Below are 27,304 nucleotides of genomic sequence, written 5' to 3'. Positions count from 1 at the left end.
GCCTGGTCTGGACCGCAGCTCACCTGCAGCCTGTCTCCCCCCCACTTCTAGATGCAACGTAGGAGCCCCATATTGGATTTTCAGAAATATGCCACACATTCTCACCTCTGGGCCTTCTGTATGAACTGCCCAACCCCAGGCCCAGTCTGCCTCCTTTGATACTGGAGACTGAACTAAGCTTACCCCTAATGCTTACCCTTGCATAGCCCTGCCTGCTCCCTCGCCTGGCACCCCAGCGATGGCGGCTCTCCAAGGGCAGGGGCTGTGACTTGTTCACTGGAGAAGCCTCCTGTAAACACTCATCCCTTCCCCACTTCCAGCTTCACCTTCTCCAGCCCTGGCTCTGATCCTGGCTCCAGCATGAGGCCAGCCCAGCATTGGGCTCTTTACTGGTCCTGGGCAGGAGCCCCAGATCCAGACCCTGTTCTCAAGCCAAATTGGTCATCCTCAGTCTTGAACCTGGACACTTGAACTCCTGTTTTGGCTGCTGTAGGTGGGAACCCAGAGCCCTTTGGCTCCTTCTGGAAGACGGAGGCAGATAGGTCTCCAGTAACCACTGCTCTCCTCCGGGGTCCCTGAACGGTGTATGTGACCTCCACGGAGTGGTCCACAGAGAGTAGCCACACCCAGGCCCAGGCAAAGAGAGAGGTAAACCCCACCCCTGAGCTCACTCCTGCCAGAGGCAGCCTGTTTGCTTTGGATGTGCCCACGTCTCCCTGCGCGGTAGCTGCTGGGTGTGTGTGTGAGGTGTGTAGGTCTGCATCAGGTAGGAGCTGTAGGAGGACTATAGCAAAAGTCCACTAAGGACTTGACAGTCCCCCAAACAAGGTCCCTTCAGACCTGGCAGTGCCAGTGCTGGTCAGGAGAGGGGGTTGAGACCTCCAGGCTGAGCACCTTGCCTGGCTCCTTCTCTGTTGATTGCCTCAAGGAAAGACGAAAGGCCTGGATGGACCATGACTTTGCTCCTCTTCCTCCAGAGATGCAGCCACACAGAGCCCCAGGCTCTGGAACTTCCTTCTCCCGCAGCCACATGCTGGGGCGCCCTACCCACCCAGCAAGGCTCTCTGGAGGGGTGTCCCCCCTCGTTCCTGTCCTCAGGAAGACTATCCATCTGGATGCCTTTCCCCAAAGCCATATTCCACAGACTTCCAGCCGATTGGGCCTTGGAGCCAGAGCCCAGAGTGAGCCCCCACAGGAGACTGGCATTGCCCCAGGAGCTGCCCTGAACCCCCTGCCTGCCAACAGCCTTGTGCCCAGGAAGCTCAGCTCCATCTCCTTAACACTCCGTCAGAACAGCCAAGCACGGCCTCTGGACCCTCTACTTTCTCACTGGAAAGAGTTGCCCACCCCAGGCAGGGAGTCTGCCATCCACAGAGAAGGGAGGCTGTCCTCTCCAGGCTCACCACCCATGACCCTAGTGCCAGGGGGCCGGGTCCACTCCAAAGGCCCAGAGAACCCAGGTCTGACCAAACCCAGCAAGATGTCCATAGTGGAGAAGCCTCTGGTGAGTTCATACCTGGCCTTACCTTTCCAATCCCGGTTAGCCAAGGGTTCATCAAGCCTTGCTGGGCCAGGCCCAGTGGGTCAGGGGCACCCTGTACCCATGACCGCCCACATGCCTACCAGAGCTTCTCCAGGAAGAAGCAAGTCCCGGCCCAGGGGTATCCCCAGATCCCGGCTGCGTCTCCAAAGGGCCACCCCTGTTATGAATTTGTCTTCTGTGGACACAAGGCCAGACATAGCCAGACACTTAGTGACAATGGCCAAAAACAGACCTAGCTTGGCTATCAATCTGGCCACACAAAACACATCCAGATGGGACACAGGCACAGAGTTCCCCACTCTGAATACCAAGGTGGATACAGTCATGGACTTGTCTACAGCTGGCACAGCCAAGTCAGGCAAAGCCATGAACGTGGCTCCAACAGGCACTGCTATGAATTTGACCACAGTAGGGGCAACCAAGCAGGGCGTAGTCATGGATCTGATAACCTCAAACCCAGACAAGCTGGGCAAAGCTATGGTTACAACAGTTACAGCCAAGCCAGATATGACCACAGGGGGCACAGCCATGGATTTGGCAACACTAGATCCAATGAAGCTGGACACAACCATAGCTACATTGGGCACAAACAGGTTGGGCACAGTTTTGACTTTGGCTAGAGCAAATACAGCCAAGCTGGGCACTACTATGGATCCTCTTGCTTTGGACACAAGCAGGCTGGGCACAGCCATGGGTTCAGGTGTGCCAGTCACCCCAGACTCAGCCATTGGGACCACACTGGACAGTGTCAATAACCTGACCACATCAGACATTGCTACCTACTCACTGATGCCAAGCAGAAGCACAAGCCCTGCCCTGGACCATGCTACAACAGAGGCTGCCACGCTGGACCTGGCCAAAGAATCTAAAGGTACATGCAGAGAGCTTTGTTGGGGATATACTGGGCTGCTGGAGGGGAAGGCAGGTTTATGAGCCTAGAGATGGATCACGCTTGGATAGGTTGGGAAAGGGAGGTAAGACTCTAGGGTCAGAGTTGAGTGGTTAGGGGAGAAGGGAATAGGAATTGAGGGGCAGAACATAAGAGGTGTACCTGGAGTTTGGTCCCAACCTGCCAGTTAGAGGTCAGGCTGGGAGAAGCCATCAAAAGGAAGATTTCCAGGGAGGCGCAATTATGCTGAGTCCTCTCTTTAGCATCTCTCGTGGTTTTTTTGTTCTGTGAAGAGCTGGAATAATCAGGTGATAAATAGGTGAGTCTAGCTTTAAAAGCAAACCTCCCACATGAAAATACAGACTAGCCTTTCAGTGAATGGTGATTTGTCTCACAGTAGTCATCATTGCAGCACTTCTCCGGATGTGAGAAAATGACCTCACCTGAGACCTACTAAATCCATTCACACTCAGCCTTTTAGGAAGACATCTGTTGCTTAAAAGCTGTCCTACCTGGAAGTCTCTTTCTTGGTTCTCCAGCCCCAGCCCCTTAGTCCTGAAAGGTAAGGTGGAGACTTGTATACTAAGGTACTTGAAAAAGTTCACGGGAAGATTCATATTATCTTTTAATTCTATTTTCCATTGACTTTTTGAAGACAATGAAAGTCCTACACAGGACTATAAACAGGTCAGCAAAAGGGCTCGAAGTTCATTTGGTCTCAGAGAGGCTGTGAGATGCCTAAAGTCACACCAAATCTGGTTGGTGGCAGTAAGCTGATTGGAACCCAGATCTTGGAATTCTACTTTGGGCAGCCTCGTTCCCAACATTTCAAAGGCTCAGAGATTCTGGGTCTGGAAAGATGCTTGGACAACACCCAGTCTGATGCTTAAATTAGGTCTGTGAGTTGCCAGACCCCTTCTCATCCCACTCTGCACACTCAGTCTGGGACTCCACCCTGGCTCTGTGACCTCAGCTCTCCCTCCATCTTCAGCCTGGCCTTCTCTCCTGAAATGGAGACGTGGACGGCCAGCAGCCTGCTGGACTCCTTTACCTGGATGTCTCAGCCATGTCCGGAGGCAGCCCTTGTCGTCCTGTACTGACTCCTGCCCTCCCTGATCTCACTCTCAGCTGCAGGCTCTGCCACCTTCTATCTCATGACTAGAGACCCGGGTGTCCTCATTCTTCTCTGTCCATCAAGTCCAGTCGCTTTCCAATCTTGCTGATTTATCTCCTAAGTACTTGCCTACTGGCTATCTGTACCCTCGTCTTCATCCCTCTGCCCCTGTAAGGCCACCCCGTCCCCCCCAACAACTGCCACGGGGTCTCACATATTTGATGGCAGCACTTTTGGCTTAACATTGGTAGGTGACTCACCTTCCCTTAGAGTTGCTCCTTAGCCTGGCTTCCAAGGTTGCGGACTTCACCTCCGAGCTCTGTATCCCCGTCTGGAATTTTCTGTCCTTCAGCCACGCCCCAGAGCTCTGGGCTGTCACCAGCCCCATGCAGCCTCACCTCTGGAACTCCTCACCTCTGCTGCCCACTCTGTGCAGAATGCCCTTCCAGTCTTCCTTCCCACCATCTCCCTCACCTCCTCCAAGAAGTCTTCTGCAGCCCCTCTCTCCCCAGGGCGCCCACCTGTGGGCATCCGCGCAGTACCCTGTGCAAACACCACCCCCTGCATGGGGACAGTCCTCTTTCTGTCTCCTCCACTAGGCCCAGAACCTTTCGAGGGCAGGGATGATCATTCTCATTCTTGTGCTCCCAGGGCCTGGCAATATGCTGTCCATTAATGTTGACTGAATGCACGAAAGATTTTTCTGATGGGTAAACCGAAGCTCAGGGAAGTTCCTGACTAGGCCAAGGTTATAGGGCTCATCATCCCTCACCTGGGCCTGGAACCCGGGCCCCTGACTCAGGGCTCTCCAGGCGCCGGCGTCTGGCCAGAACGGCGGTGAGCCCGCGCAGCATCCCAAACACCGCGTGACCCACGCGCGCGCACGGCCGCCGGCAGCTGCCACTGGTCCCCTGCGCCCCCAGCCCTGCCCCGGTCTCGAGGGTAAGGGGCCACGATGGAGAGGGAAGAACTGGACCGAGATGCGGGCATCTTCCCCGGCCGAGCACCCGGAGCCCGCAGGCACCGCGCCCGGCGCGCCTCCGGGGCCGCCTGCAGCCAGGACCCGGTGCCCGCTCCCGCATGCGGGCGCGTGCGGGAGGGGGAGGGGCTCTCTGCGGGGCCGGCGGGCGCGCGGGTCACGTGGTGCGGGTGGCCGCGGCGGCGGCGGCATCGGTGCGCGCGGGCAGGGGCAGCGCGGCGCCGAGCGAGCCGAGGCGAGGTTCCGGGCGGGCGCGGGGCGCAGGGGCGGCGCGGCGGGGCCGCGGGCCGGGCGGGTGGGCGGAGAGCGCGGAGGGGCGAGGCCCGGCTGCAGGGGCCGCTCGGCCCGGGGGGAGCCCGCGTCCCCGCTCAGCCTTGCAGCCCCGCGCCCTGAGCATCTCCCCGGAGGAACGGAGACAAAGGAGGATTCATGTCCAAAGGTAGGGCGGACGGCCGGCCTCCCCCGCGGCCCTCGGGACGAGGCTGCGTCCTGGGCAAGCGCTGGCGGAGGTGCTACCAGGGGGAGGGTTGATGCGCCGAGGAGGCCACGCGCGGTGACATATGCACGGACACACGCACACATGGTGGCACGTACCTCGAGAGATACAGTCTCGGAGAAAGGCACACACAGGGAGATAGCGAGACCCACGGACACCCAATGAGGGACCCAGATGCGCACAGAAAACCCCACTCTGGAGCACACCAAGGTACGCACACACATACACACCACGCACAGGTACCAGGGCCACCTACAGCCAGATAAGAGACCTGTGCGCTGACACATAAATCCCCTTCCCCCACATACAGCTGAGACAGGCACCAGCTGGTGGTCTCCAAGGGAATTCGTTGGCCTCCAGAGGACTGGGATGGCGGAAGGGGGTGTCCCAGGGCCCTTTGCTCCTGAGAGTGGGGAAGGACTAAGATATCTTTTGTGATTCCTTTTCTGAGAGCTCAGGGCTGGAGCCAAGGTGGACTGGAATTGCCTCTGCGGGTGGGGGTGGGGTCTTGAAGGCTTCTGGGGTCGGGAGAAGATCCCCAGCCTTGGAGGGAAGGAAGAGGGGGGCCTGCACTAAGCCAGGGAGGCAGGTGCTATTCTGGAAAGGTCCCCTCCCCCTACTCCCACCTTCCAGCAGAGGGGTGGGGTCCCTGGGCCAAACAAAGACAAAGCCATTCATTTGCCTGTAAAAGAAAGTACCAGGGTCCTTGCTTGGCATGGGGATGGAGGCATTGTTTCTGTGGGGACCTGGGCAGAGCTGAGTCAGGTGGACAGTGCTTCTCCCTGGAGCACTGATGGGGCAGGTGGTTCCTGGCAGGGGGTGCAGCAGACAGGTCCCCTCCTGTCCAGGGGCCCTGGGAGAGCTGGAGCTTTGGAGGGACCCCAAGGACTATCTAGCTAGGATGTCATACTCAAGCTTCATCCTGCTGCGACCCCATCCTGAGCTCTTCCTCACCCTTGGTGCCCCCTACCTCCCAATCCTTGTTGCAGGGGGGCGAAGAGGTCTCTCTTAACGGGTCTACCCCACTTGACTGTGGCCTACACATCAGCCTTTTTTGCTGGCCCAGGTCAGCTGCTCTGCACAGGGAGCAGTACCTGAGGGAGCAGAAAAGTGATGGTTCTGAAGTGACACCTGCCTCACCACGGGGCTTTCATTCATTCACCATCCATTCATTCATTGCTGAGCGACTGTGGTATGCTGTGTACATTGGGACACACATCAATAATACATGACCACTTCCCTAAAGAAGGGTGGGAAGTAGCATATATTTAGTGCCAGGTCATTTACCTCCATGATTTTGTATAACCTTCACAGCAACCCAGCAAGGCAGGTACTATCCCCACTTTTCTAAGGAGAAAACTGAGGCTCACAGAGATTACCCAGCCAGGATTCAAGCCTGCATCAGCTGCCCATTTGAGGTTGGCACAGTGGGACCAGGGTAGATAATGGAGGTACAGAATCCACCTGCAGAGCCCCATTTATTCTGTGCCCTGAAGGTCTTTGTGTACTAGTTAGGCACCCTCACAAGACAGTGGACCCTTGGGGGTAATGACCTTGTCTGAGGGACAAAAGTGTCCTTGGCATTTAGTCTAGGGCTTGGCTGGAGTAGGTTCCCATTTGTCAGTATATAAAATGGCCTGGATGGGATGGAATGGATGAATGTGATAAGTACCGGTGTACCCACAGGGGACAGAGGCAGCACAGAAAAGGGGCATCCATGTCAGACGGGAAAGCAGAAGCTTTCCTGAGGGGTAGCACTTAAACTGAATGCTTAAGGAAGAGGAGGAGTTAGCCAGGGGCTGGAGGGGCATAAGGTCTTCCAGCAAAGCTTGTGGTACAGTGACCAGAAGCATGTTTGCAGTCTTTGTGGCTGATGGGTGGCTGTTAGCATGTGATTGGCATGTAATTGGCATATGGTGGTGGTGGGGGACTGACTTGCCAGCAGGTGCGCTGTACAGTGCACACAGTGAGTACTCATATATGCTTGCTTGAAGAATGAAAGTGAGATCTGTCCATGCCCTGGACCTGTAGCAGGCCTGATGTAGCCCCTAGAAATTCTTGGGAATCCAGTAGGCCCTCTTTTTCAATCAGTCTGAGTTTTGGGGGGACTCTTTTAGGATGCTGCAGTTGACAGGCCATAGCTGAGCAGGCAGGCCATGATGAGGACACACATTTATGGGGGGTTGTAAGTATTCATATAAATACAAGATTCACTTCCGGGCCTGTAAACTGGGGATGTGACCTCCCCCACTTGTCAGGTGGAGCTATCTCACAGTACAGGTTGTGGAGACCAAATGGACTCAGCTGTAGTGGCATGATGGTGATGAAAAGGGCCAGCCTGTGTAGCAGCTGCCTTGGCCACCAGTGCAGGTGTGCTGAGTGGGGCAGTGAGCCATGTGCGAGAGTGGAGGAGTGGAGGGCAGGGCCTGGCTGCTGAGAGTCAGCTGTTGCAGGGCTGAGCCAATCTTGCTGCCGCCTGGAGCTGTCTGGCTGGCAACAGCTTCCCAGGAAGCAAAAGGGAGCCACGCCAGGCCCTGGGAGGTCCCGAGGCTTTGTCAGATTTGGCTGTGCCTGGGATTTATGGGAAAGAAATCTCCCATTGAGAGGAGGGTTTTGCCAGTACTGGTGGAAGGACCAGGTGGTAGTACAAGAGCAAACTCCTGGCTGGATGTGGGGTGAGGGAGGCTGGCACTCCTGTCCCCTCTCCCTCCTGCCCATCTGCTGCTCCATCAGTTCTCCCTGTAAGGCTGATCCTCTGCAGGGCAGTAAGCATGAACCATAGGAGTCTAGAATGGCAGAGCTGGAAGGCATCCTCGTGGAGCCCATAACTATGCCTGTGTAATTAGCATCTGGGGGCATCTCCCTTTAACAAGGGCTTTCACATGCACTGAGGCAGGGGAAAGAGGGTCTGGGACTGTGAGGTGCTATGCTAGGTGCTTCTAAGCATCATATCTCATGTAAGGCTCATCCCAGCCTCAATTGTGACCCACCACTTCACGAAAGAGGAAGCAGGCTCCTGAGGGGGCGGGGGGGGGGCCTGCCCAAATCCACGAGGCTGATAAGTAGCAGAGCCAGGCTCATTCCACTCCCCAAACACCCATTTTATGGATGGGGAAATGGGGGTGCTGTATCCTGGAACCTACCCTGTGTACAGTGGCCTGATGAAGAAAGCCACAGACTTCTCCCAGTGTGCACAGGGATGTTTGCCTTTCCCCACTGGGAAAGGGCTTTTTCCTCAACCTCCCCTTTCTTCTGCCACCCACCATTGCAAGAGCACATTGTGTCATCTTAGGCAAATGACTGTCCTCATATGGGTCTCATCCCCTCCCTGCTAGTCCCACAGATTCAAAACTATTGCTAGGAGGTTGTCTGGGGCTTCTCTGGGTACAGATGCCCCTACTTTGTAGTGGTGCTCATGGAACAGAGGGGACACTGAGGCTGGGAGATGGGGGTGATGCTCACTCTGCAGAGAGTGTTAGCCCTGTTTGCTTCTAAAAGACGAAGGAACTGAGGTCAGTGACAGTCAACAGGTGTTAGTCAAAGATCCTAAAGGGTCTTTGCCCTTTATTTGGGGAGGCAAGACTTAGGTCTGAATAACTGCAGACATTTTTTAGACTAGTGGTTCTCAGCCAGGGGACATTTGGTACTGTCGAGAGACAGTTTTGGTTGTCACAACTTGAGGGCTACTACTGGCATTGAGTAGAGGCCAGGGATGCCGTTAAACATCCTACAATGCACATAACAGCACCCCCCATAATAAAGAATTGTCCAAATGTCAATAGTGCCACGGTGGAGAAACCTGGGTTAGACACACAGATGTGGTGCTTTGGAGCAGTGACGTGCATTTGAAAGTGCCCAGCAAGTGGAGAACCTGGTACTGGTGCAGATTTTGGATCTGACCTGCTCTGTGTCCTTAGGCAAGTCCTTTCCTCTCTAGGCCTGTCTCTTTGTCTATAAAATGAAAGACCTGAACTGGATGATGACATTAAGGTCCTTTCCAGTCTCAACTCTGTAGAATTCTCTATCAAGAGAAAAATACTGTGGCTTCTACGTGACCTCTGTTCTCCTCCCGCCCACCCCTCCCACCCTGGCTTTGTAGGACTCCCAGAGACCAGGACGGACGCAGCCATGTCAGAGCTGGTGCCTGAACCCAGGCCTAAGCCAGCAGTGCCCATGAAGCCTGTCAGCATCAACTCCAACCTGCTGGGCTACATCGGCATCGACACCATCATTGAGCAGATGCGTAAGAAGACCATGAAGACTGGGTTTGACTTCAACATCATGGTTGTTGGTATGGAAGACTGTGTGTGGGGTCACTGGAGGGCCTGGTGATAGGCAGCACTGAGGATCCCATTTCTTGTCCTGGCTTCTCTAGGATGAGCTCTCTCTTTCTAGGAAGGAGGATTTCACCATGCTGATCACAAAGCCCTGACCCCTTCTCCCCTCAAGGCTAGCTGATCCAGGGGTGGCAGCTTTGGGTGTGTGTAGGCAGGCTGGTCTAATCACCAGCTGGGTGTACGCAGGCAGCCTCTTCATCACTCTGAGCCTGCTTTCAGGTTTGTGACATGGGAGAATCATCAGTGTCCTTCCCTACCTCCAAAAGCTGGTGGGATGATTGGGTGAAGGGTGGTCTTATTTCTTATCTTTTACAGTGCTTTGAAGTTTAGAGAGGACTTCCAGGATTTGGCCACTGAATAGCATCATTGGGTCACAGAATGTAAGAGCAGGAAAGGACCTTTGTCCAGTCTTAGATGTTCACTCAGTGCTGAAACAGGGATCTGGGCATTATCCTTCTTTCCTCCTCTTACTTTATCCCCCAGTCTAATCAATCATCAACTCCTGTCCATTTTACCATGTAAATATCTCTTAAGTTTGCCCACTTTCTTATTTATTTATTTATTTATATTTTTTAAATTTTATTTTATTTTCTCAATATACAATGTGGTTGATCATTGTGGCCGGTTACCGAAACCTCCCTCCCTCTTCCCTCTCCCCCCTCCCTCCCAACAACCTCCTTTCTGTTCGCTTGTCGTATCAACTTCAAGGAATTGTAATTGTTGTGTCTTCTCCCCCCCCCCCCCCCCCCCCGGTTATTTGTGTATTTATTTATTTATTTTTAGCTCCCACAAATAAGTGAGAACATTTGATATTTCTCTTTCTGTGCCTGACTCATTTCACTTAATATAATTCTCTCAAGTCTGCCCACTTTCTTTCCATCTCCCCTGCTAACCTACTAGGGCGAGCTGGGTCTCCCACCTGGATTGCCACAGCCACCTGATTCAGTGCTGCTCGAAGTACTGACCTGCAGCAAGATGAGCTCACCTGGGGCTTGGGCCAGGGTATAAATCATTGGAAAGTCTTGCTATAAAAAACATCGGCTGCACTAAACAGTGTGCTCAGTGACACAATTTGCATCTTCTGGTGCAAACTTCTGATCTCAAGAACCGGTAGCAAATGGTTCATGGACCCTGGCAGCTGGATAGGCCACACTTAGAGTGGCACCAGCTCTTCTGATTCTCCATCTTCTTTCTAATTCACTGTCCACCAGTGATCAAATAATCTTTTCAACCTGCAAAACTCACCAAATCACCCACCCTATTTGCAACCCTTCAGTAATTCTCCTTTAACCTCAGGATAGGTTCAATATCCTAGTCTGGTCTGGTACTACCTCTCCAACTCACCTCTTACCACTCCCATCTAGTGTCCTACTTGTATTAGTCCATTTCTGTTGCTTATAACAGAAATACCTGAAACTGGGTAATTTGTAAAGAAACAAGATTTGTTGTTTACAGTTTTGGGGGCTGGGAAGTTCAAAGTCCAGGGAACACATCTGGTGAGGGCCTTTTCCTGGTGGTGACTACAGCAATGCAGGGTATCACAGGGCAAAATGGCAGAATTGAGAGAGCTAACTCACTACTCCTTTTAAAGCCCTCAGAACTACTCTCATGACCACCATTAAACCATCAATGGATTAATCAGTTTACTTGGGCGTGGTCCTCACAATCTAATCACCTTTTAAGGCCCCACCTTTCAATTACCATAATAGGATTTCCCACCCTCCTAACACCGTCAGAGTGGGGATTAAGTTTTGGGGGACATTCAATCCACAGCACCACTGCTCACTGAAAAGGAACAGTTCTTGACTTGCCATGCTCTTTCCTACCTCTGAGCCTTTGCATATGCTGCTCCCTCTATCTACAGTCCCCTTCCTGCTTCTTGTGGCTAATTCAAAGTCATCCTTCAGGTTTCAGCTTAGTTGTTGCTTCTTCCTAGAAGTCTTCCTTGATCCCAGAGAGACTGGATTGGATCCTCTTTGCAAAGCTGTTATAATACCCTCTTTCATAGAGGTTATTACAACATAGTATAATTGTCTGCTTATGGTTTGGTCTCCCTCACACTAAATGGCTCCTTGAGGGTAAGGATGATGTCTTGTTCACCACTGTACCTCCAATTCTAGGGTAGCACTTGGCACTCAGGAATACTTAATGAACAAATAACCTTTGACAATAGCCCAGTCCAAGAATGGCAAATGCAAGACATGTGGGCCACTTCTGTCCCTGGTTGCACCCGTGGCAGACATTGCTGGTCAGTCATGGCACATGCTTAGTACTGAGCCCATATGTAGCCTTTTTAACATAATGGTCTAGGATGGCTATTACCAGCTGATCAGCTGAAATGAGAAATGCCCCTTATTTCCTGTAACCAGTCTCATCCAATTCCCTCTCACTGTATTAGTAAAGAAACTAAGGCCTAGAGGGGCAAACAAAATCCAAAGGCATTCACAGAAAACAGCACAGTTGGGTCTAGAGCCCTAGGCTCTCGACTCCCAGCCAGGTCCTTTTTCTAATATACCATAGAGTGTTCTAGACCAGTGCTTCTTAGACTTTGCTGTCCATATGATTCATCCAGAAGCCCAGTTAAAATGCAGATTCTGAATCATAGGTCTTGGGTGGGTCCTGAGATTCTGCATTTTCTACAAGCGTCTGGGCAATGCTGATGCTGCTTGTCAGTTGCAAAGCTTTCTTGTGTGATTCTTGTGCACGTTCAAGTCTGAGAAACACTGCTCAGACCAGTGGTTTTCAAATGCTTTTAGCTGCGGTACTCCTCCTTGAAATGAAATCTGCAAAACTGCATGCAGAAAACAGGTAAAAAGGGAGCTGTAGTGAAGGGTATGGAGGCGGGGCTGGGGCCCTGCCTGCCCAGCCACCTGCTCCTTTCCCAGGGCCCGCTCTGGCATGTATCTCTTCAGGATACTAGGGCTTCTGGGAGCACAATTTAAAAGTCACCACACTAGAATAAGGAGTGGATATGGAGCCAAAAGTTTCTTTGGGTTCAAGTCCCTGGTCTTGCATTTACTAGTTATTTTGCCTTACACATATTTTATGTTAGAAGAGGATTAATCTCTCTCAACTGGGGGCAAAGATAGCTCTCCTGCGGGACTCACAGCGCTGATATAAAGACACATTTTGCTAACAGATCTGAAGCGTGTTATACGCTATGAGGCAATATCAGAATGCAAACTAATTGCCTTCTTTTAGTATTGTTAAAGACTGAAAACTTAAGCAAAAGCCAAACCAAAACAAAATACTGCTGCACTAGACAAATGCAGAGGTTGTCCCCTTTCCCAGTGGTGCTGGGCTCCAGGAAGGAGAGAATGGAATCCAGCTGATGTTTCCCTAAGGCCCTCTCCAGTAAGCAGGAAGCCATTCCCACCTGCCTGCTCTCTCCACTCATCCTCTCCATCCCTCAGTGAGTGGTAAACAGGGGTAGGCCTGGATCACAGCTCTAGAATTGTGTAAGCTCACGGGAGAGGTATTATATGCTAAGGGGGTGGACTCCCTACCTTCTCCTCCTCCTGTCTTGCTGCAGGCCAGAGTGGACTGGGCAAGTCAACATTGGTCAACACACTCTTTAAATCCCAAGTGAGCCGCAAGGCCTCCAGCTGGAACCGGGAAGAGAAGATCCCGAAGACAGTGGAGATCAAAGCTATTGGGCATGGTGAGGACCAGGCAGGGACCCCTATGGGCTTTGTTTAGAGGGGGCCTCTGCCAGAAAGGGGAAAGAATGGGTCTTACTGGAAATAAGATAAATGTGAGGCAACCTCAAGCCAGAATAGAATTGAGCACTCTATGAAGCAAACTCCTTAGGCTGCTAGTTCAGGAAAGGGAGACGGGGGGGCGTGGAACTTCAAGAAGTGAGACTTGAGCTGGATGACAAATCATAGATAGAATTTAGATGGGTAGAAAGAAGTAGGGAGGGTATTCCAGGTGCAGGGAAAAGCATGAGCAAAGGTGTTGAGGTGGGGAAGATCCTGGACTCAACTTTTCCAATAATCAGTCCTGAAGAAGAGATGACGCCTGGGTTTCCCTGGCTAGGCACCTGGGGTCAGCTGTAGGACTGACCTCTCTGATGTTTTTTTTACCCCCCAGTGATAGAAGAAGGTGGTGTCAAAATGAAGCTGACTGTCATCGACACCCCAGGCTTTGGAGACCAGATCAACAATGAAAACTGGTATATGTCTGCCTTTGACATTTCTGCCCTAAAGACTCTGCCAGGAAGATTCTTAACACGGTGCAGCTTCATTCACACTGAGAACCATCTGCACCTTCCATGCTCTGCAGGTTCTGATAGCCCAGGCAGAGGTTAGGTCCCCTGGGGAGTTGTACCCTTGCTGACTATCCATGGAAAGCCATCCATGGAAGGCTGAGGGAGAATTGGCCGCAGGTATCCTAGACCCACCAGGGGAGGTAGGAAATGAGAGGGGTGGGAGGGGATTGCTATCGACCACGTCTAAGAGGAGCCCCAGGTCCTGTCCTCCTGATGTATCCATCTCCCTGCCCCCCACCCCTCAGCTGGGAGCCCATTGAGAAGTACATCAATGAGCAGTACGAGAAGTTCCTGAAGGAGGAGGTAAACATCGCCAGGAAGAAGCGCATCCCTGACACTCGCGTCCACTGCTGCCTCTACTTCATCTCCCCCACAGGACACTCGTATGTACCAACCCCACCACTCTTGATGGGCCTGGATCTGGTTTGTGTCACTTGTGCACATTCTGGATTGGATAATCAATGCCTTGACTCAGTTGGGGAGGGCCAGAGGGGCCAGAATATAGTCATGACCCCGTGACTTTGGGATCCCTCAGACTTTCTCATGGAAAGTCTACCAGGAGGGTAAAGGTGACCAACATCACTCCACACTGCCCAATGGTGTCCCAGCCCCACAGCATGACTGTACCAGCAGAGAGAACTTGGTATATGTGAGCAGAGGGCACCTCATGTATTCAACAAGTACCTGCTTTGGACAAGGCCCAGGGTGGGGAGAGCAGCAAGAAGGGGCAGGGCTACAGGAGTGAGGCTGGTGTTTGGGCAGGGTGTGGGACCCAGCTGTAGGCACTTGGAAGGTGGCCAGCCCAGCATGAGGAGCCACGTGTCTGAGATGAAGGCCGACCACAAGTAGAGCATGTTGGGAATGTTGATTGTGAGTAGCAGGTGGGCCGCATGATAGCAAGTGATGGAAACAGGCAGAGGATGGAGATCCCAGTAGGCAAGCAGGCAACCTTCCTGCAGGGGGGTGTATGTCTCATAACTTACTACTAAGCCCAGTGTGTGTAGGTGTATGTGTGTCTTAACTTATCGCTAAGCCCAGCTGCTGGGCCAGAGCTCAGTTCTTGAGAGGATGGCACAAAGAAGGTAGGCCCCAAAGTTTGGAGGAACCAGGTACTCAGCAGGGGTTCAGTGATGGGGATGGGGGAGGATATGAAACAAGAACCTTGTGCCAGGACCAGGAATCAGTAAAAGGTTGGCTTTATCTCTCCCTAGACCTTGACCCACGGTCAGAGTGAAACAGCAGACAGCCTGACTTAATGAGTCCCCGGATTGTGAACTAGAGCCAGATTGGGGCCCCAGAGCCCTGGGAGAGCTAGGTCCTCAGACTGGGGGAGAGGCAAGGCCCCCAGGTTTCTCCGCAGGACTAACTGTGGGGTCTGGTGGGAGGCCTGGGAAGAAGTGCTGTCCAATAGGCAGAATATGACACACAAGTAACCATGACACAAGGACGTATGGGTGGGGATAATGGTCCACAGATGTTCCCAGGAGAAAGAAATCCCTGAGTCAGAAGAGATGTCATGAAGGAGCGGTTTGAGGTGGGCTTAAAGAGAGGTAGGATTTGCATATGGACCAAGAAGACAAAGGGAGATGGTGGGACAGTAGGCAGGTGGAAGAGTTGGGGACTGTTCTGCAGACTGTGACATGGGGGGGGGGGTGTGTGTCAGAGAGGAGAGGTAGAAGGATTCCAAGCCCAGTCCTCCTCTCCCAAGGGTTCCCTGGAGTGGTGGCAGTGGCCAAGTGGGGGAGGGCAAGGTGGCTCTGACATTCCCGCCTTCTCTGGGCCCCAGCTTGCGACCGCTTGATCTCGAGTTCATGAAACACCTCAGCAAAGTTGTGAACATCATCCCTGTCATTGCTAAGGCTGACACCATGACCCTGGAGGAGAAGTCTGAATTCAAGCAAAGGGTGAGATGGCCCCCTTCTCCTCCCTCCATCCCTTCCTTCCCCTCTTTTGGGTCTGAGCGATCTCCTAGCCCTCATCATTCTTCCTTCTTCTGCACCCTTAGCCCTCCCCGCAACTCTCCACCCCAGCTCCTGCTTAACCATGAAAGAGCTGGGGCTGGTGGCATCTCGGGACCAACAATGAAGAGAAGCCAGTGTGGCTGTGGGCTGCCTTCTTCCCACCCTCCAAACCTACCTTTGAAGACATTGAATACATAAATCACCATGAGCATGAGAAATCATTCCTCATGTTAGGTTACTTGAAGGACTAGACTAATCAGTCAGTCAACTGCCTGCTAGTCCATATTAGTATCTTCTATAAGCTCAGCCCTGTGCTGGATGCATGGGGGCAGGCCAGGGGGGTTGGAGAAAAATGTAAAGACAGTTGCTGCCTTTAAGAAACTCACAGTCAGAGGTCATGGATGGCTTCCTGGAAGAGGTGAGACTTAGCTGACCTTGAAAAGGGCAAACAAGAGGCTTGGGGGCTCACCTCTCCTCCCTGTGAACAGGAACATCACATGCAGGGGCATGAGTACTGCCCAGTGGGGTCTGACCTTGGCTGTGCTGCTTGTCTAAATCCTAGCCTTGTGGACCCAGGGATGAGCAAGCTGGTTGTGAGGAGCCGGGCCTGAAGCCTGCACTCCTGAGACTCTTCCTTCTCCTGGGCTGTGCTGTAGCAATTGTAGAACCAGGGCCTGCATTTATTCAGGATCTTCCTGCTGACAGGGCCTCAGAGTTCAGAGATGACTGCGGATTATTAAAGGCTAGATTCATCTGATTTCAGCTCATGCACACGTGCACACACCCCTCTCTTATCTTGACCGTTGGCCCCCTTCTTCTTCTCATCTCTAGGTTCGCAAGGAGCTTGAAATACATGGCATCGAATTCTACCCCCAGAAGGAATTTGATGAGGATTTGGAGGACAAGACGGAGAATGACAAAATCAGGGTGGGTGCCTGGGGCGCTGGTGATCACACAGATGTCCCCTTGCTACCCCGGGATGTGTATCATGTACCTCCTCTGTCTTTCTGCCTGCTTCACCTTGCCTGCCCCAGGCCAGAAAGTCACATGGGAAAAAGATGAGCACTATGACCCTTGCCGGGAATGTGAACACACAGAGGGGTTCCCTGCACCCAGAAAGCTGGTGTTCTCTTCCATTGCCAGAACACACAAAAGCCTCTTCCCCCAGAGGACCTGGCAAAACCAGAGTGTGGGCTGATTGAAGGGGCACCAGGTAGGAAAAGCATCAGGCTGGGGTCCAGGGGAATCTATGCTCTAATGAGACTCTGTCTCTATAAAATGCAGAGGTTAGACTAGGTGAGTGGCTTATAGGCTTTTATTACCCCTAGAAGAACACTTTTTGAAAAAGTAAATCTCAGAACTCCAATGTACAAAACATAAAAACAGAGCTGGTTTGGCTAAGTGATGGGGCACAGAGTCCTGCCTCCTCGGCAGCCCCTAGGATACCTGCTGTGAATAAGGCACCATGGAACCTGGCTTGGAAACCATCAGCCTGTGTGATTGCCTAGGTCCCTCTCAATTCTGAATTTCTGCAATCCTGTGATTCTACATCAGCATCCTGGGATATAGTCTGGGCTTTTCTTGTAACCCACAGAGTACTCACTGCTTTCGTCTTGAGTCTCCTCCTCCGTCAAGTGTGGATAATGTAGTAGGAGCCCCTTATCCAATGTAGCTGTGACAGGCAGTTGGCCAGTTAATTGAAAAAGACAGTTGAAGTGAGGAAATCTTTTTAAAAAGGTGATGTATACAAATCTTAAATGTTTAAAAATAAATATGAAGTTATTAAGTTAAAATAACTTTAAACATATACATCACTTTCATTAAACATTCTTTTCTTGTAGAGCCAAGGTCTCTTCTTTGAGTATAAATCTATTCTTAATGCCAAGCCAACTCACCTTTATCAAGTCTTTTGGAAACATTTAACTTAATTTTCAAAGAAACAACTCTCCACACACACGTCCTCAGCTTGTATAATAGTTAATTTATCCAATGACAATAACAAGTACGCACCAGACAAATAGATTTGGGAGCAGGCAGTTGGCTCTTGGTGAACACAGTCCATCTGGTGGAGCAGAGGGGTCTATGCACACCAGAGGGTGGCTGAGAGCTCAGAGTTCAGTGAGCGAGGGCACCTGCCAGTGTAAAGCTTCAGTAAGTCTGGCTGTTGCTTGGGTGGGGGTTGTTTGAGAGAGGTTCTGTTGGTCCTAGTTAGCTCGTAGAGTCGTTCCAAATCAAACAAAACGTGTGGTAAAGCTCTGTGAAAGGTACTAAGTGCTCTCTAGTTGAAGGAAAGCTGATTTCCTGAGGTTAACCAGCTAGGCAGTAGTGCGATCAGGGCTGGACCCAGGACTTGTGACTCTCAGTCCTGTGCTCTTTTTGAGAGACAGAGCCTTGCCCTTGCCGTGAATGGTGTCACTGAACAAGCATCAGAAATGTGTGGTTCAAGGCTAGAGGCCTGTATGCTGTCCTGCCCTTGGACACGCAGATCCTAGGAGGATGACTGTGCACGTGTGTCTGGTTTGTGTTTCTGCCCCTGTCCAGCAGGAGAGCATGCCTTTTGCTGTGGTGGGAAGTGACAAGGAGTACCAAGTGAATGGCAAGAGGGTCCTCGGCAGAAAAACTCCCTGGGGGATCATCGAAGGTAATTCAATGCATCTTCTGGAAGAACTGGCTGCTGGTCAGTTATCCAGCAGCCATTTATTAATATCCAGGCCAAGGCACTGTCCTGGGGTATATGATATAAAATGAATGTCAGCCCATAAAGAGCTTGCAGCCCAATAGAGATGATTGGAGCAGTAAGAGACCTACTTAGCACCTGACTGGGTAGCACTGACTTGGCCTGTCAGAGGAGTTCAGAACATGCAGGTGTTAGGAAGGACTAGAAAAACCTCTGACAGACTGCTGAAGGGTTGTTCAGGTCTTGCTGTTTCCATTATCAATGGATGTGACCTTGGACAGGTCATGATTCTGAAGGATTCGAAAGAATCGCTTTAATGATCTCATTCAATATGATAGCCGTACGGGGGGTTGCGGGGGCAGGGGAGGGGGACAGATGTTTTTGTTCTCAGAATATAAGCCATTGAGGCACTTGAATCTCAGGCAGGTTAAGCACCTTGCCCAAGGTCACATAACTTGTTAGTGGTGAAACTTGGATTTCAGACTCCTATATTTTGATTCCAAAACCAAAGCTCATCCCATTGTCTTATATTGTTTCTCTCTTTCCTATGACCCAGCATTGGGATTTTTAAAATAACATTTTCTCATCAAGTACCTTGAACTGGAATTATTTATGAGAATGTCTGTCTCACCCATTAGATTGTGAGACTGAGGGTTCATGTCTTAATCCTCATTCTGTTTCCACAATCCTTGGTAAGTGATTTGCAAATAGTACGTTCTCAATCTGTGTTGAATTGGATTTATCATGTCATGCGTGACCTTTTTGAGATGGCTCAATTGTGGTTTTTTATGTGTTTCTTTCTTCCAGTCAGATTATAAGTTCCTTAAGGATAGGAACTATGTCTTAGGCCTTGGCAAGTTTCTTAAGTTCTCTCTGTGTTAGTTTTCTCTTCTGTAAAATGGGAAAAATAACAGTTCCTATTAGATATTGTTCCACAGGGTCTAGAGCAGTATTGTGCCCATGGTAGCTGTGTAACAAATATTTTTTCAGTGAATAAAATGCAGTGCACTGATGTAAGCAAACCTCTGGAAAGGTTACAGAATGACCTGTCCCATGGCTCCTGTCTCTCTTAAATGCCTCCATGACCCGAACAGAACTTTACCTCCTGGGTGTTGCTGCATTAATGAAATGACCACCTGTTTTGTTTTATTTTGTTCATAGTGGAAAACCTCAACCACTGTGAGTTTGCCCTGCTTCGAGACTTTGTCATCAGGTAAGATGTCTCCTCTCCCCTGACCCAGATGGTAGGTTTGTTTGGGATCTGGGGTCAGGGGGACATCTGTTCAGAGTCACTCCCTGAAGCTCCAGATAGAGGTCTTTCTGACAGAGCTTCCTGCCCCAGTTCCACCTCCTGTCTCAAAGCAGAAGGGACTGTAGAAGTATCACTGGCCCTCTGGAGCGGGTCCCAATCTTTGGGTCCAGTCCATCGAAGTGATGTATTAGCCTTGGGTGTGGGTCACCACCTCCCCTCCCTGCCTCTAATTGTGGTCCTCTCTTCTCACCTCCTGTCCTTCAGGACTCACCTCCAGGACCTCAAGGAAGTGACACACAACATCCACTATGAAACTTACAGAGCCAAGCGGCTCAATGACAATGGAGGCCTCCCTCCGGTGAGCGCAGACACAGAGGAAAGCCACGACAGTGAACCATGACGACCCCTTCTCTGTGTCATCACACATACCCACTTCTACACACACACACACACACACACACACACACACACACACACATCCTAAATACCACCACCAACCACCTTCTTCCTTTCAACTCTGTCCCACAGGCCTGTCTGGTATCTGTGTACATCTTGTCTGCTGTGTGTGTGTGTGTGTGCGGGTGCGTGTGCGTGTGCGAGAGCCTGTGTGTGTGGGTGTATGTGTGTATGTATGTATGTGCAGGGGTGAGGTATTTTCATTGCCCTCCCTGGGAAGTCCCCTGTAAGTTGGTTCCTCCATGACTGTCCATTATCTGTCTCCTTCCCTTGTGTCTTAGAACAAAGCCATGTGCCTCACTCAAGAGGTCTGGGAGAGGTTTCATTTAAAAACGATAGGAGGGGGTGACCCACAAGCAACTCTTTCTTATCTTTAAACCTTCCCATAAACTGGGGCCACAGAGACTCTCCAAGGACAGGTGGGAGCTAGACCTGGGTGAGGGGCAGGGAGTTCAGGACAACACGCCATTTACATTGGGGGTGGTTAGGGTAAGGCTAAGTCTTCCTGGGAAAAGGAAGGTCATGGGGCAGCAGAGAAGTATGCCGGAGCTGGTTTCCTGCAGAAAGGACTAGTGCCTAGAAGTGGAGCTCCACCCTTCGGTCTGTGTCTAGTTCACTGTCCAGAAGCCACCACCTGTCTCTGCTGCAGACCACTGCCTCCCACACCCGCCTTGCCTCTGCTCCTGGCTAGCTGCCTGCTTCTGCCCCCTGCTTTCTCTTTTTCCCTTTCTTTTTCTCCTTTCTTCATACATGCCTTCCTCTCTCCCTCTCTCCTATTAATCCACTTTGGCTTCATTTCTATATTTAGAATTCATGTCCAGTCTACTTCCAAAAATGACTTTAGGCCACCTTAAAATAAAGTTACACCTAAAAGCATGGGACAGTACAAACTGAGATTATAAGAGAAATCAGAGCCATAGAGAGGAATAGGAAAGAAAGTTTCTGCAGTTGAGTGCTGGAATTGGACATGAGTTTGTGGGCAGCCCAGGCACAGGGAAGGAAACAGCGAGTTATGCCATCCTTGGTGTCCTGTTAAAGGAAGCACACGTGCTGCTCAAATGAGACAGTCTTTTTAGGGGCATTAAGTTCTAGAAGAATTAATTCTAAAGTATCAGAAACAATATGCAATATTTGTCTTTCTCAGCGGTTTGGCTTCAGAGACAAATTCTAGAGTACACCTCCTTTTCTTCATCAGACTTCTCTTTTACGCTGGCTTCTCTCCTTTTGTCTCAAGCATACTTGACTGCCTCTTCTTTTCTGTTCTCCCTCACTTTTGTGCTGAAGCTAATTACATTTGTCCATCTTTTTCTGCTTTTCCCCGATTCCACTCCTCCTGACTTCTGTATACATTCCAATGAAACCCACAATCGTACATTTAGCCTTTTCTTGCCTTCCCCTTAAGCCCAGTATTTGTGAATCGTTTCCCATTTGTTATATAAATAAGTTACTCTTTTTCCTTTAATCTGTAAGGTTGCTGAAATTCGGGGCTGGGGAAATGATTTAGCCTCAGGAAAGGGAAAACACCAAGTGATACTGTTTACAATAACCTCATACAACCTCGTGTCCCATCTCCTGGTCCAGCCTAGGTGTTTAACTGGTCCTCTATGAATCCCTGCATTTATAATCCCCATTCTTTATCACTCAGGTACTAGGAAAATACATAGACTTAAGACCCAAGATTCAGTGGACCAGGAGAAAGAGGTGGGGTGATCAGATCACTAGTGACCCAAAACCTATGGTCTCACTGTTTCCTGGAGGCCTATTTACCAATGCAGCCCTCATCCTGCTTTGCCCACAGGGTTACTCCAGGGTGGGCACCTGTTAGGATAGAACAGCAGCAGTGTTATAGCCTAGAGGTTACAACGTTTCAACAGAAGAGGGATCCCTGGCTTCTACAGTGAGCGGTCCGAATGGACACATGGGACTGGATGCATAGCACTAACGGGACGATCTAGGGGTGAGGGTGGGAGGCATGGAAGAGGCTGAGTAGGTGAATGGTGCTTGGCAACCCTAAACCATGATCTCAGCCTCCCCGGACACGCTGTCTTATCTATCTGCTGCCAGTTGCTGGTCTCCACACCCTCAACCGTTCTCAACCCCCCTGCAGGGAGAAGGCCTCCTGGGCACTGTCCTTCCACCTGTGCCAGCCACCCCCTGCCCCACTGCCGAATGAAGCCATTTCAAGCGCTGCTTTTCCCTCCATTCCTCTCAGCTGTTATTGCCGCAGGGCCGAGCCCTTCTTAGTCCTGTGCTTGTCCAGCCTGCCACCACAGCCCCTCAGCAGGTGGGAGGGGCCAGCTGCCTCTTTAGGACAGTTGCTTCCTCCATTCACCCAAATCACTCCTCTCCTCCCGGTGGAATGGAGTTCTCGCCAGCACTGCCCTACCGCATCGTCTCTGTCAGCCGGTCCCAGCCCATCTGTAGGGTGAAAGAACTCACCAAGAGCTCCTTCTGCCCTTGCAAACCCATACCAGCTACTTGTAACCATCTCCAAGGGCAATGGCATTGCCCCCTACCCATTCATGTGCATGAGCTACTCTTGGCTTCCTTAAAGGGTCAAGAAAACAACTTTTCTGCTTGCTAGATTCATTGAGGTCAGCTGTGTGAGCCCCAGTGTGGGACAAGGGTGTCTCCTTTATTGCTGAAAGGTATTTATAAGGGTGGGTCACTACAGATGTGGGGGAGCTAGGGCTAGGATCAGTTTTTAAAAAATTACCACTTGTAGCTGGCCCAGAGTGTGGTTACATGCCCTCCCTACCCCATAAAGGCAGCCACTTAGGAAGAGTGGTTTTCCCAAAGAGACATTCTTAGAGTTGACTTCCTTATCTCCAAAACTTAAGAACGAAACACACACACACAAAACCCCAGAAACCCACAAGATGTACACTCTAGGAAGAAAAACACCTTTTGTCCACTTAGCAATAAAAGGGATCTCTTCCCACCTACCCCGACTACTCCTACCCCCGAGTCCCCACCACCCAACCCCATTAATGTGAGTAATGAATTAGCCTGGCCACAGGTGGTCGCTGTAGGCTAATGGAAAATACCCAGTGGAGGGCATAGCCCCCCATCAGATGCATGAATGTTTGCGAATGTCGGCTGCCACTGCCCCACACACTGTTGTCGTTATAGAATCCCTTGCTCACCCCACCCCCGCCTGCCATTTCCACCTGGACACAACTTGCTGAAATGCTGGTGACTTGTGGGCCATTCATCTAGAACCAAGTCCCGATGGAACAAGAGGCCCAAGCCTAGGGGATGCAAGAACGACCCATTTCTTAAATGTTACCAGTCGCAGCCAACCTTATGGTGACATTAAGGTTAAATTTCCCAATTGAAAACAAGCCAACAAAAAAACTGTGTAAATGTTGCTAGACTATGTGTTGTACAACTAAACATTGCTGTTTGAACAATAATTGCCTGGCCTGTGTCTTATTTATGCTGCTCGCTCCTTGGCCAAATCAGCTGTTACATCATCTCACCCACGTGTGGAGGGTGAGACGGGGACCATCTTGGCAAAAAGAAGTCACAGATATTAGAGATGACTTTGTGAAGTCAGTTCATCTTCAGTTGACATGAGGTCGGACCCACTAGTTATTTCCTGGGGTTTTTGTATCCCAAATGAGTGATGGAGCTATCACACCTGACCTCCAGGGATGCTGTTCTTTGCATAGCCTGTCTCCCTCAGTAAAAACAATGTTTATTTTCACTCAGTTTCTTAGCTTTCGGCCTCCTTTTCCCCAAAGGCATAAGAACCAAGTCTATGCAAGAAGTGAACCCATTTCACCTAGTGACTTGCCTATTTTATAGTGAATACCTTTAATTAAGCACTTGAACTTAAACTAATCCTTCCTGTCCTTGAGGTACACACTCTCTTTTGTAACCAGCAACTATCACAACTCTCGCCTGTATATTATTTCTCTGGTTCAAATGTGGCAACTGTATGTGATTATGTTGGGGGCCTCAACATTCTGTAGCGTGAGTGCAAGGTATAGATGAATGATGGGAAGCGGTTTGGAGGGGTCAAAGTTGGAGAAAGATGAGTCAGGAGGCTTTTGGAGTCATTTAAGTAAAATGATGAGGGCGGGAACTAGAGTGGCACATGACACTGAGATGGAGAGAAGTGAGATTTGAGTGACAAAGCAGTTTGGTGAACATAAAATATCACAAGTAAAAGAAACCTAAGAGCTCTTCTAGTCCAGTGCCTTCATGCAGATATGGAAACTGAAGTCCTGAGCACACAATCATCTTGCCCAAGGCTGCACTTAATTACCAGCGCAGGATAGGGGCTAGATCTCAATGCTTGTTCCACGAGTTCACACCGTTCCTACTGTATTTCATTTGTTCTCGAAAGTCTTGTACTTTAAAAAAATTTTCTGAAATCAGGATCTTATTAGTCTGCTTTTGTGTTGCTTATAACAATACCTCAGACTGAGTAATTTATAAAGAAAAGAGGTTTATTTCGCTCATGAATCTGGGACAGCTGCATCTGGTGTGGGCCTGCTTCTACTCATGGTGGAAAGCTGCGGACAGCTGGCATGTGCAGATCACATGGTGACAGGAAGCAAGAGAGAAGGGAGGTGCCAGCCTCCTTTAAACAACCAGCTCTAGAGTGAACTAATAGAGCGATATTTCACTCACTAGCCGCCCCTTTCCAGGGCATTAATCCATTCATGAGGGGATCCGCCCCTATGGCCCAAACAGTTCCCAACACTGCCACATTGGGGATCAGATTTTGGGATGAGCTTGGGGGAGGGAGGTGGACAATATATCCAAATTCTATCAAGGATACATCTTACCATTGATGGCATGTCGGTTTACTTGGCAACTTTTTTTCTCAGTGATACATTCAAAAACGGTGCATCTGGTACGTGACTGCATCATGAATTCGATGAAATGCGGAAGTATTTCCCTTTGTTTGAAGACCTCTGGTGCTATTTGTGAAGTGTAAAGGAAGTAAGACTGTTCAACATTCTAGTCGTCAAAGCAGTTCTGGTATAACGCGTCCCACCGGATCCTCACAGTCAGTCACCCTTTAGAAGACGGAGGCCGCGGACTCGCTCGGTGGAAACTCACCTTCGACTTCCTGACCCAGCTCACCCGCCCTTTCCCGGACGCCACCTCACAAGACGATCGGCTCCGGTTCTAGGCCTTCTCCGGTGGAATCAAGTCCCGTTGGCCTTTCCGAGAGGCGAGGACTCTTTCTGAACGTTTATTCCGAAAGGCAGCAACTTCCTGACCGGTCAGGAGAGTGCACAGGGACATCCTGGCAGGGGTTCTGGTGATGGCTGCTTTTAACTTTGAGTCCTGACAGGGTCAACCCAAGTCCAGACCCGCAGGCAGCCAGACCCGCTGGGGCGCCACCGCAGGGGCAAGAGGGTAGGTGCGGTAGCCAAGGCCACTCTGCCGTCGCTCAGCCCTCCGAGCTCCGGGGTCGGAGCCACCTCCCTGGACCTGCCCCGCTTTCCCGTCAGGGGCGTGTCTCAACCCTGCCTCCGTCGGGCCACGGCCACGCCCCCTCACGTGACCAGCTGCCTCGTCTACTCACTCGTCTTCCTTGCGCCATAATCTCCTCCCTCTCCTCCAGAGCGCCGCCCCACTGCTTGGCGCAGGCCCCGCCTCTTCCCATCCGCCGGGCGGCGGGAGGGGGGCGGAGCAAGATGGCGGTGAATCAGAGCCACACCGAGGACCGCCGCGGGGCCTCCATCCCTTACGGTGAAAGGTGCCTGAGGGGAAGCCTGGGTTGTGTTGTCAGGAGAGGGAAGAGGCGAATGAGGGCTCTCGAGCTCTCAGCAAATCAGGGACGTTCCCGCCTTTTTCTGGCGCGCGATGAGGAGGTGGAGTGTGGATCCTTCCGGAAGGCCCCGAACTGTCAGGGGCCTCTCCTTGGCCCTTGGAACTTTGGAAGTTTCCTTTTTTCCCTTCTTGCCTACCAGGGAGATAACTGCTCTTACTTTTTTGAAAAGAGCGGGGCCGAAAGTGGAGATGCCGTGGAAGAATGGTGCTCTCTGGGCCTCGCATGGCGCTGCGGGGCTCGCGCCGGTCGCTCTGCGCCCTCCGGTGCTGGCCGCTCGCCCTCAGCTCCTACCTCGGTCAGGCTCCGTGGGGGCGTCCATCTTTGCCTCCGAGGCAGACTCGTGCCCTAAGGCATCGACTCCACCTCGCGCCCCTTCTTCCCTCCCCGTTTTCCACGGTTGTTCTTGGTCTCCCCAGCTGTGCTTTTCTGAATTGGACTCCTCTGTGCTCTGATTTGCCCTCGTTTTTCTTTTCTCCCACCTGGCAGGGAGACTCTCACTCAAACAGAATACTGTGCTCAAGGGGGACTGAGCACAGCGAACTCATTCGAATGCATTTGTCAGGACGATCCAAGAAGACAGTACAACATGCTCATGTCCAGATCGTTTTTCTATGCTTTCTTCCCCCAGAACGCTTTCGTGACAGATTTAGACGGGCAGTCGAAGTTGTACGTCCTCACTTGCTCCTTTTGCTGTTTTGTTCAATTTGGTGGTAGATGATTGGTCGCCCCTCTGACCGCGATGTCTCCGTGCGCACTGACCGGGACACTTTGACTTGTGTGCTTGTCATTCTGTGCTGTGAAGCCATTTCTAATCTGGTTGTTTGGGTGTCTTCTCACTCGGGCTACGTGTGTGTCTGTCTGCTTTGCTGTTTGTGTGTTGGAAGCAGGGTTTTTAAAAATTAACTACAACATACACTGATTTTATAGTTTTTTAAATTATCTTTTTGGGGTCCATTCTGTGTTCTTGAATACTTAATAATAGCATTTAATGAACATTTAAATATGGCTAGCACTGTTGTTAAATCTTTATACTTGTAACCACTTTACGTACAATTAGGATCGGCACTATTTCCCTTATTTCACAGGTGGGAAAACAAACACAAAGAGAAGTATTTTTCTCGAAATCATATGGCCAGTTGCATGTGAGAGAGAGATCTTGGGTTTGGATTTGAACTTAAGTACTGTGATTAACTCCTCTACTCCAGCCCGTCCCTCAAAAAAGAAATGTTTCTCTGCTTTCACCTCACCACAATTCCCTTTTTAGGAATATATCCCAAAGATATATATGAAAGGTGGGCAAAGATATGTTTTCAAAAATGTTTACTGCAGGAATGTTTATAGTAATGCCCCCCAAACCCCCAAATACCTCAGATTGGGGTTTGAGCAAAGATTTATACACACTGGAGTACCAGCCATTGAAATTAATGATGTAGATATTGACACTGGAAAGCTGTGATATTGTGAAAAAATATGTATTTGGTCTTCATCCCGTTTCCTGTATACAACTCCTAAAATTCTTAGAATCTCCAAAGT

At 50.8% G+C, this 27,304-nt stretch overlaps 2 protein-coding genes across 8 annotated transcripts in view; both read left to right on the top strand.

The window, feature by feature from the left end:
• The first annotated feature begins 946 nt into the window (after window positions 1-946).
• SEPTIN3 (septin 3) lies at window positions 947-22,147 on the top strand. 7 transcript variants are annotated; one of them, XM_063074956.1, is made up of 11 exons: window positions 947-2,414; window positions 9,121-9,312; window positions 12,891-13,019; window positions 13,451-13,532; window positions 13,874-14,011; window positions 15,415-15,532; window positions 16,421-16,516; window positions 18,131-18,230; window positions 19,428-19,479; window positions 19,783-19,876; window positions 22,082-22,147. In XM_063074956.1, the coding sequence occupies exons 1-11, from the start codon at window positions 947-949 to the stop codon at window positions 22,145-22,147; spliced, it is 2,535 nt and encodes an 844-aa protein (XP_062931026.1). The 7 variants fall into 7 exon arrangements, with proteins under 7 accessions (XP_062931026.1, XP_062931028.1, XP_062931027.1 ...); XM_063074961.1 differs by lacking the exon at window positions 947-2,414 and adding an exon at window positions 4,955-4,964 and having other exon boundaries at window positions 18,134-18,230; XM_063074960.1 differs by lacking the exon at window positions 947-2,414 and adding an exon at window positions 4,955-4,964.
• A 3,487-nt stretch (window positions 22,148-25,634) lies between these two features.
• WBP2NL (WBP2 N-terminal like) overlaps window positions 25,635-27,304 on the top strand; it is a 33,964-nt gene continuing 32,294 nt past the window's right edge. Inside the window, exon 1 of the mRNA XM_063115615.1 lies at window positions 25,635-25,696. Within this exon, the coding sequence (XP_062971685.1) occupies window positions 25,635-25,696 (62 nt within the window). The remainder of the gene's footprint in view (window positions 25,697-27,304) is intronic.

The sequence above is a fragment of the Cynocephalus volans genome, chromosome 12 (genome assembly GCF_027409185.1).
Source record: "Cynocephalus volans isolate mCynVol1 chromosome 12, mCynVol1.pri, whole genome shotgun sequence".
Taxonomy (NCBI): Eukaryota; Metazoa; Chordata; class Mammalia; order Dermoptera; family Cynocephalidae; genus Cynocephalus; species Cynocephalus volans.
Note: the sequence above shows the minus strand (reverse complement) of the source record. Positions and strands in the feature narration are given on the sequence as shown.